At 38.1% G+C, this 10,253-nt stretch overlaps 1 protein-coding gene across 1 annotated transcript; it reads right to left on the reverse strand.

The window, feature by feature from the left end:
* Positions 1-367: 367 nt before the first annotated feature.
* LOC138893785 (uncharacterized) lies at positions 368-1,869 on the reverse strand. Its single transcript, XM_070178447.1, has 4 exons — positions 1,765-1,869; positions 1,438-1,618; positions 1,119-1,319; positions 368-1,077 (listed from the first exon to the last, which is right to left on the reverse strand). The coding sequence occupies exons 1-4, from the start codon at positions 1,867-1,869 to the stop codon at positions 368-370; spliced, it is 1,197 nt and encodes a 398-aa protein (XP_070034548.1).
* Positions 1,870-10,253: the final 8,384 nt, after the last annotated feature.

Here is a 10,253-nt window from a genome sequence, read left to right on the forward strand (position 1 = left end):
GCATGAATTCACAAAATGGAACAACAACTTGTGAAAAGGTATTATATCTGTCTTATACACCTTTTGAGAAGCATCCAGTTCAAATTTCTGGGAAAACTTTCTGGTGACCATAATTTCTCTATCCACATCATTGTCAATTGTTGACCACTTTTTCAAATAATTTTCAAATCCCAGGGAGGGTATGTTCAACAACAGCCCAAGTTCTTCAGCATCGAACTCCAACTCAAAGTCTCTCATAGAGCTCTTCACCACTTTGCTATCAAACTAAAAGTTAGCATAGACCTCAACCACTGCAGGTGCACACATAGAGGGAAAAAGGTTTCACAAGCATGCATTTCCATCCCTGCATGTCAAGTTTCTCTACCAACTAAGCCATTCCCTTTTCATCAGTATTTGCTAGGATCTTCCCATTCAAGACCTTTCTACTTTTGAACTTTGCCATCCCGTCAACTGCTTCTGACTTAATATTTTTCTTCTTCCCTATGATCTTCTTCTGAGAAGTAGGGGCAGTTGCCTTGATAGGTTTGATAGCAGTCCTCATCACTAATAGTTTTTTGCCCTTATGGGAAGAACTAAGTTCATCATCCTCATCCAACTTAACAACAGTTTCAGTAGCTGCAACTGATTTCATTATTCTTTTGGTACTCCTAGCTTCCTTGATCAGTTTCTCATTAACGACCTTTCTCTTACTCCTGGTAAGAGGGGTTCTAGTAGGAGGAGCCACCTCCCTCTTTCCACGTGAAGCTGTTTTTGTAAGTTTTGCTGAGGCTTTCTTCTTCTTTCTCACCTCAAATAATGGCAGGTCATCCTCATCACTTTCAACTTCCTCATCTCCCAAGAAAGGAGTTAAGGAAGGCCTTAGTTCCTCCGAACATTCCTTTTCATTGACTTCTTCCAAAAGGGCCATGATTGTATTTTCAATAGTCATAGAGCCTTCAGATTCTTCACTCTCATTTTCCTCCTCAGTCTCAGATTCAGAGTCCTTACCCTCACTTTCTTTTTCATCATCTCCTACTCCCTCGTGATCATTGTCCTCACTCTCAGAATCTCCTTCTCGCTTAGGTCCCTTTTCTTCTTCTAATTCTCCCACTTCTCTTTTTTTTCTTTTTCTAATTCACCCTCATTCTCCTTTGCTGATTCACCCTCATCCTCACTTTTCTTCACTTCTGAATCATGACCCTTCTCTCCTTCCACTTCTCCCCCTTTATTTGTTTCCTCATCCTCCTCCTCATCAGTCAAGCTATAAGTACTCTCATCAGAACCTTCATTCTCCCCTGTTTCTTTCTTACCTTCTTTCTCCGCCATAAACTGTTCTGCAACTACTTTTACATTCACATGTTGTGCTATAGTAATTTTTTCTACCACATATGTTTCTACGTGTGTTGTGTCTCTCAGGGGTTAAACTATATCTAGAGGGGACACATCTATAGCAGATACCAAAAATTTTAAGTTTTGACGGAGAAGGTTTTACCAGAGCATCCTTGTCAATTGCAGGTTCCCCTTGAGCAATGAGAACCTTAATTGCTAGTTCTCCCTTAGCAACAACATTGTCAACTGGTTTTTCTCTTTTTACTAACTTCCTTGAAGTGGCCTTGACCTTTGTAGATTTAGAGGTGATCTATTTTGTAGTCATAGTGCTTAAGTTTTTTTATATGGAGGAGCAGAGGTAACAGAGGATAGGGGTGGAAGAGTGACAGTGGGTGGTGGTGCAATGATATCAAAGGATGGGGGTTAAGAAGCAGCAGGTAATGGTGTGAAGCTAACTGTTGATTTCACACTCTTCTTTGGCTTAGCCTTCTCAACTTTGGATTTAGAGCTAGGCTTTGAGGATGATTTAGTTTTTGAGGGAGTCTGGCTGGGCTTTGTCATGATAAAGAAGAGATGAGAGAATTTGCTTTGTTTCTTACTTCGGGTTTGAAGGGAAACAATGAATTTGAGATGAGGTGCGAAGATATGGCTTTAAAGAGGAGTTGTCCTGATTTGACTAGAAGAGAGAGGGTATTGATTTGAGTTCTAACGTGACTCTAACAATGGATATATTTGACAAACAGACTTTTTGAATTAATAGGACTCTTAACTGAACACAATTCTCCCTTGATCTTTGACAACAGATAGAATTGACGCCTACTTAGTTTAGGAAGTCTAATTACAATAGTAATTCCAGTTATTTAATTTCAATACTTATTGACAAGATGACACGTACCTGAGTTGAAGGAGCGACTTCTTTGCAATTCCTTAGTCCTCTCCACAGTAAAGCTTCAGACACAATAGGTTAATCTCATAAGACACCAACATCAGTTAGATTTTCAAGGCAAGTGTGTATACTTAAAAACAAGTATGAGACTAAATCAAGTATTTGTTACTCAAACATCTACATCTATTGCCCTTTCATAGCCAATCATTGAGAGAACTTAATTAATCCTAGTTCCAGCCTGTTTCTTTCAAAATGATCCCTACTTAGTGCCCTAGTAAAAATGTCAGCAATTTGATCTTCAGTTTACAGAAATATTTTGAGATATTTTTTTTTTCACATTATCTCTGAGAAAGTGGTGTCTGATATCATTATGTTTAGTTCTCTTATGCTGACATAGATTCTTAGCAATATTTATGGCACTGGTGTTGTCACAAAAGATAAGAACACAATCAACAAAAATACCATAGTCCCTGAGTTGTTGCCTTATCCATAGAAATTGTGCACAACATGATGCTGCTGCCACATATTCTGCTTCAGCTGTAGATGGGGACACTAAGCTCTACTTCTTTGTTCCCCAAGACACAATGCAAGAACCTAGAAAGTGAGTTGTTACAAAGTGATTTTCCTGTCATCATGAAAACCTGCATAGTCAGCATAAGCATAACCAACTAAGTCAAAATTGTATCCTCTTGGATATCACATGCATAAATCAGGAGTTCCTTTCACGTATCTGAATATTCTTTTGACTTCCTTTAAGTGTGTAATTACCTGGCCGACCATTTTGTGTATTTAAGTACCGTTTTCCTAATTGATGCTTTACATATGTGTATTTGATGTTATGTGACTTGTGGATTGGTTGGCTTAGTTTCAGGGAAGTTTTGAATTGAATTGGGACACTTAGGGTGTGTTTGGTATGAAGGAAAATATTTTCCTTTCCTAGAAAATGTTTTCATGGAAAATGAGTGATATTATCACTTATTTTTTCTTGTTTGATTGGTGAGTGAAAAACTTTTCCCGAAAAATATTTTCTAGTATTTGGTTAGAGAGTAGAAAATATTTTTTTATGCTACTCTCCTCACCCCTCTTCCCCCAAGTCCCCATGTTTCATGTGTTCCCCCCCCCCCCCCCCAAAAAAAAAACTACCTAACGTTTTCAGAACTCTATTTTCTTCAAAGAATTTAATTATTCTTCTAAAAATTTACATAAACTGTCACTACCCAAAATCTATTAAAGGTCGTGATGGCTCCATACACCGCTGTCAGGCAAGCCAACAATAAATACTCAATTTGGTTCTCGTTTTAATATTTTGAAATCATATTTTTCCTTCTATTAAATAGTATAAGATGGAATTTACAGAGTAAATGATAATAGTTTTACAAATTTTAATACAGAACAACTCATAATTACCCCAAAACCCGGTGTCACAAGTGCATGAGCATCCATCTCTTACCCTTCTTATGCGTATATTTGCATCTTCAACTGGTACACCCATTCTGAAAACCCCTCTATGAATCTGAAGTTATTTTCTCCCATTCCTCAAATGCCATACCGCAGACCGACAATAATGTAGAACACTCCAAGACAGCTTTCATAATCCACTGCAAAAGCTCAAATACTTAACCATACTACTGGCTCGAAATCCTTAGGCACCGCACTTTAATTGTAAACCTACTAGGACCATTGTTTCGAGTCACTCACTTTGACTTGTCCCCGAATATAATCAAACTCCAAGGCTCTGCTAGAACATGAACACTGTAACACCCCGTAAAATTTTGAAGTACTTGAGCGCTAGTAAGAAAGTTGATATGCGCTAATTATATTATTTTATGTGCATACAAGGGCTATTATAAGAATGATATCAATTTATCTTGATAATATATGTATGAAGTGCACTAACAATGGTCAATGGTCTAAGAAGATCCCCAAGGCTAAGGCAAGTTGAAAATTTCATGATATAATAAAGTTTCAAGTGAGTTCGCACAAGACCTAAATTCAACCGATCATACCTCTCTTGATATGAAGATTTATATAGTGTATTACATATCACATTAAATCCCGTTGAGTATAGTTTCCAACGCTTCAAACTGTTTGTCGTTTGGATATTCCTACAAGAAGTTATGACCAAATTACCAAAGGCTGGAAAAATGCGATTATGCGACCAATTCTGCGATCGCAGAAGTAGTTATGCGACTCAAAATGGTCGCAGACCTGTCCAGTGAAACCCATTTCTGGGCATCGATTTTGTGGTGCATTTTACGACCCGCATACCCATTCTGCGGTCCATTATGCGACCACAGACCAGCTTTCAGAGGGTTAATTTTTCTATTTTCATAACCCGACCCCATTTTGATAAATAGCCTTTGGGGCTTATTTTGGGGTGTTTTTCTGAGGGTTTTAGAGAGAGGTAAGAGCATTTTAGAGAGAGAATGAGGGAACTAAACATTATAATCATCCAATTTTGCACCAATCTTCAAGAATCAAGGAAGCTAATCACAAGATCTTCATCTAAGAGGTAAGGTTCCATACCCTAGTTTCCAATTTCAAATTTGGGTAAAAGATGGTTGATTTGGAGTATGATTCTTGGGTATAAGAGAATTACTTATACATGCTTGTACTAATAAGGTTTGTGGGAAGATTGTTGAGTTTAAATAAGTAAAGATTGGATTGTGGAGTGAAGGAAATCTTGTAGAAGAACCTTGTAGTCTAATTTGCACACCTAGTGTTTGATAAAATGCTCAAACGAGCTGAGACCATGAATATCTTCCTAATTATGGTTCAATTTTGTTATGTCTCAAAATAGATTAGGATTTCTAGAATTTCTGAAATGTTGTAGTAATTTAAGAAAAGCTCAAAGCGAGGTATGATGGCTAAACTTCTTTCATAGAATTGAATTCCATGATGCTCTTGTAAGTCCCGAGTTATTCTTTATAAATCAATTATTCCAAATAAGCTTTGTGTTGAAAGGTATATATTCAAATGTATTTCGGATACTTTTATCATATGATGTTATCCTTCGGGAATGTGTTCAAAGCTGAGTTGGGTATAAAAATATTATGACTCCAAGTAGCGTTTCAAGTGAAGGCTATTATGCCAAATTGTGTAAGAAGCCTCAATGTACATAAGACTCTTATCTGCTCATAGGTGTACTAAAAGTTGTGATTTGAGATTCTTTGTTGTCGATAATTTATAAAGATGCTTGAAAGTGAAAGTAGTGAGTTGGGGATATAAAGTGTAGACACTGTGCCAATAATGAAAGTTTTGATTGTGGCCAATAGAGCCAATGAAATGAAATGATGTGTGAAATTTGATGATGAGTATTGAAAATAATGAAATGAAAGTATGGAATATAAGATACGGCCACCGTGCCATGAATGAAGAATAATATGTATGGCAAAAAGGGAACCAATGAAATAATGATGTTGTATGTAATTGAAAGTACTAATGAAGTGATAGTATGAAGATGAAATGTGGTTGTTCGCCTAAATGAGAATTATGAGGTGTTGTATGTCCCAATGGTTTCAACTATAGTTGTATGCTTCTGAAATAATGTATGTAAATGACTTCGATGTTAAGTCCTAAAGAATCATGAACTTAGCTAATGACCTCAAGATGTCAAGTGAGTGAATAACGAGATGGAAGGGAGATGTCCTATGCTAAATGATGATGAACCTTAAGAAAGGAAATTGGGCTTATGTGCCATTGAAATTGACTTATTGATTCACCATGCATGTGCTAAGTTTCTCCATGATGGGCATGAAAATGAAGTGTTCCAATGATCCGGGAACTTACGACCTTAATGTAATGTTAATAATGTTGCTTTGAGTTTATACATGGTTATATGTATAATGATGTGTTATGAACCCTATGGACGGTCTATGAAATGCATAGGTATATCGTGTTGTGAAATCCTATAGACGGTCTATGAAACGCATAGGTATATTGTGTTATCAAATCCTGTGGACGGTCTATGAAACGCACATGTGTATTGTGTAAGTAAACACTGTGAACGGTTTATGAAACGCACTGGTGTATTGTGTAAGTAAACACTATAAACATTCTATGAAACACACAAGTGTATTGTGTAAGTAAACACTGTGAACGGTCTATAAAATGCATAGGTGTATTGTGTAAGTAAATAATGTGAATGGTCTATGAAACGCACATGTGTATTGTGTAAGTAAACACTGTGAACGGTCTATGAAACGCACAGGTGTATTGTGTAAGTAAAGACTGTGAACATTCTATGAAACGCACAAGTGTATCGTATGGTATATGTGAATCCTATGAACGGTCTATGAAATGCACAGGTGTATTGTGTAAGTAAACACTGTGAACGGTCTATGAAATGTACATGTGTATTGTGTAAGTAAACATTGTGAATGGTCTATGAAACGCATAGGTGTATTGTGTAAGTAAACACTGTGAACGGTCTATGAAACGCAGAGGTGTATCGTATGGTATATGTGAATCCTATGAACGGTCTATGAAACATATAGGTGTATTGTGTATGGAATCCTATGAACGGTCTATGAAATACATAGGTGTATAATATGATATGTGAACACTAGAGGCGGTCTATGAAATGCATAGGGGTAAGATAAGAGAGGGATATGGACGGTCAAGTAAGACGAATTGTCAACGCAGACATTATGAGCCATTTTCATTGGCCTTGTTTGTACATGTTGTTTCAATTATTTTATATTATGTGTTCCGCGTATAGATCATATGGCTCAGTTGACCCTAAAAGAAGTTTAGAATGATGCAAGTATAATAAAGCTTGATATTTCAACCTATTCGATGTTTTGGTATTGTTCGAGACTTTCATTGATTTTGTGATTATTCCTCCTTGTAATATTAATTGTTCTATTGAGAGGGTGTTTAGTTATACATACTAGTACTATTCAAGAGTACTAACGTCCATTTTGCCGGGGGCGCTACATCTTTTAATGGATGCAAGTATACTTCTACAGGATGATACAGATCTTTGGTAGGGATCTTCTGTGCATCAGATTATGGTGAGCCTGCTACAATTCCAGTGGGCACTCGAGTCTAGTTGGTATTATGTACTTATGTATCTATTATCATAGAAGCTCCATGTACATTGTGGGTCATGTACTTATGTTTTGAGTTTCGTCATGTATTTATGTTCACTGATATTTATGAAGCTATGTACCCATCACGAGTGAAAAAGAAAAACAAAATAAAAATTTATGGGCCATTGAGCCAAATGTATTCAATATGAAAGTCATGATCTAATTATGTTTTGATAAATCATGCATGAGTTATGATGAGAGGTTGATGTAACGTAGGCTTGCTCGACTGGGTTCACTCGGTTGAGAGCCGGTCGTGCTCCTCGGTTTTGGGGCATGACAAACTCCCTCTTAAATAAGCAACCGATTGAATTCCTTTCCTTATACATCACATCCACACGAAGCATAGACTCTGAGTCTACCCAAGACCTGAACATGAACCGATAAGGCCAAAGATAACACACATTCCTCAAATCCTTTGCTCAAGTTACCACTGATGTTTTCTTTACTTAGTTGTAATAGCCCATCGATACACCGATAACCAGACACCACACAAGTTGACAACTACGCAATCCAATCATAGACGGTGGGGCTCTCCCACTTAGCTTGAAGCTACAATTACATAACCCGGGGACCTGCCAAGGTTCCTCCTTCCCTATTGACATCAGCTAAAAGTCCAACAACGCATTCCAAACTCGAAGTCATGTTGCATCCAAATAAAATGCATGGTCCTAGTCACTGCCCATCACGATTACCAAATTGCTCTAAGCTTCCCTCAAGGCGTGTGGCTATCCTACCACAGAACCCATATGCTACTCTGCCACTCTCCCACTTTGGTCAAACCCTCCCCCTAAGGCAACTCCTCGACTTCATTTTTTCACATTTGACCTCCTGACAATTCAACCACCGTAAGATACCTCCCACATGTCCTTCCTCATCCTTCGGTGCCCAATTGTTGCTCCAAACTTGCATCCATCTCTGTAACATCCGAACATATGAGTCGCCACCAACTCTAAACCTCTTAGAAGATCATCTTTCTCGATCCATCAATAGTAGAAGTACCAATTTGATTCCAAAATTGCTACACTCCATTATCTCTGACAACCGCATCTCAGGCACCATTTCACAACACCCTACACCACAGGCAAATTGAAAAAGGCCATAACATCGGCGAACCTTAACACGTTCAACACGGACGACGAGACCACATCACAGATAAAGATTACAGCATGCTCGAAAATACCAAGTCTCATCACTCCATCAACCCAAACCTGAACATTCTCAGTCCGATTGCCTTTCCTCCGCCGAAAATAAAATACTGAATCTCTGAATCATGCACTGAGTAAAACTTCCTTTCAAATTATTCATTGCCTTTACGAATAGGCAATCGTCCTACCATTACACAAATACTGTGTGATAGCAATACACGAATTGTCATAATAATCAATGCCAAATCTCAAAACCTTAGATAATACTAATACTGAGCTGAAATGACAGAACGACATTCCACAAGGCGACGACTCTAGCCCAATAAAATACAAGGGAGAAACATCCTGCACCACATCTGTAGTACCATTAAAATTCCTCGATTCCCAATTTATAACAAGTGCTTCACGTCGTATAAGATTCAATAAGAAAGAAATAAAGGTACAAACCTCAAAAGAATCACTTCGCACGATGAGGAATCAAGAAGGAAAGTGATCCTAACAGCCTTGTAGCCTCTCGAAGATAAGTACAGACGTCTCCGTACCGATCCGCAAGACGTTACTAGACTCGCTCATGACTCGTGATACCTAAGTGAACCTAGCGCTCTGATACCATGTTGTCACGACCCAAAATCTATTAAAGGTCGTGATGGCACCGGACACCGCTGTCAGGCAAGCCAACAATAAATACTCAATTTGGTTCTCGTTTTAATATTTTGAAATCATATTTTTCCTTCCATTAAATAGTAGAAGATGGAATTTACAGAGTAAATGATAATATTTTAAAATTTTTAATACAGAACAACTCATAATCACCCCAAAACCCGGTGTCACAAGTGAATGAGCATCAACTAGGAATATAAAATAAAACACAGTATCTGTCCAGAATACAAATTTGAAAATGAGAAATATAAATACTCTGAAGGAGACTTTGTCGGCTGCGGGTCGTAATGTGGAATGCAGCTCACGTAAGTCCCCGCATGCATACACGCCTCTGCTCTCACAAGGCCACTAGTCATATATGTACCTGCGCAAAAATGTGCAGCAAGTGTAGCATGAGTATGTAATCAACATGTACCCAGTAAGTATCTAGCCTAACCCCGGAGGAGTAGTGACGAGGGGTCGACATAGACACTCACTAGTAGTCTAATAACATCAGGTATAGTAAAGAGATAAGTAAATTTGAGGCAGAGTAAATAAATGAGGTAAAAAAGTAATAAATCATGTGGTACAAATTCCCCCTCTTTACGAGGAACTCAAGCTCTCCATTAGAAATTCGCTCCTTAATTGGAGCATATATATATATATATATATATTGTGGATATCATCAAATAGATCATCATAACTCAAACCGGGAAAACTCACAGATATACTGGCTTTTTGCCAAATATTACGCACAAATCTATGAGGATATGGTATAGGAAATGCTGAGCCGTATGACCCGATCCAACATTAAAATTTAAATTGTGCACTGCCGAGGGTCGAACGGCCCGAACGGCCCGAATAATAGATACATCTATTAAACTGCCGAGGTGAATGGCCCGCTCCCATGAGAGTGTGGTACATAAATCCTGTAGAGGCGAATGACCCGATCCCATAAGAGTGAAATACAAATTCCTGTTGAGGCGAACGACCCGGTCCCATAAGATATAATCATGCCGAGGTGAACGGCCCGATCCCATAAGAGTGAAATACATAATCCTGGCGAGGAGAACGACCCGATCCCATTAGAATAAGAAGCTTTGACGGGTCCTTGGCCCCAATCACGAATAAACGTGTGAGTTATAATTTCTTTAACAAAAACCTTTCAATGAAGTATATATA

This window comes from Nicotiana tomentosiformis, chromosome 6 (genome assembly GCF_000390325.3).
Source record: "Nicotiana tomentosiformis chromosome 6, ASM39032v3, whole genome shotgun sequence".
Classification (NCBI taxonomy): Eukaryota; Viridiplantae; Streptophyta; class Magnoliopsida; order Solanales; family Solanaceae; genus Nicotiana; species Nicotiana tomentosiformis.

What these genes read in the sequence shown, in the direction of transcription:
- LOC138893785 (XM_070178447.1), bottom strand. Translation starts at nt 1,869, where the DNA reads ATGACAAAGCCCAGCCAGACTCCCTCAAAAACTAAATCATCCTCAAAG. An exon ending in AGAAGAGTGTGAAATCAACA is followed by an intron (nt 1,619 to 1,764) that starts GTTAGCTTCACA and finishes ACTACAAAATAG; the next exon opens with ATCACCTCTAAATCTACAAA. An exon ending in GTCAAAACTTAAAATTTTTG is followed by an intron (nt 1,320 to 1,437) that starts GTATCTGCTATA and finishes ATGTAAAAGTAG; the next exon opens with TTGCAGAACAGTTTATGGCG.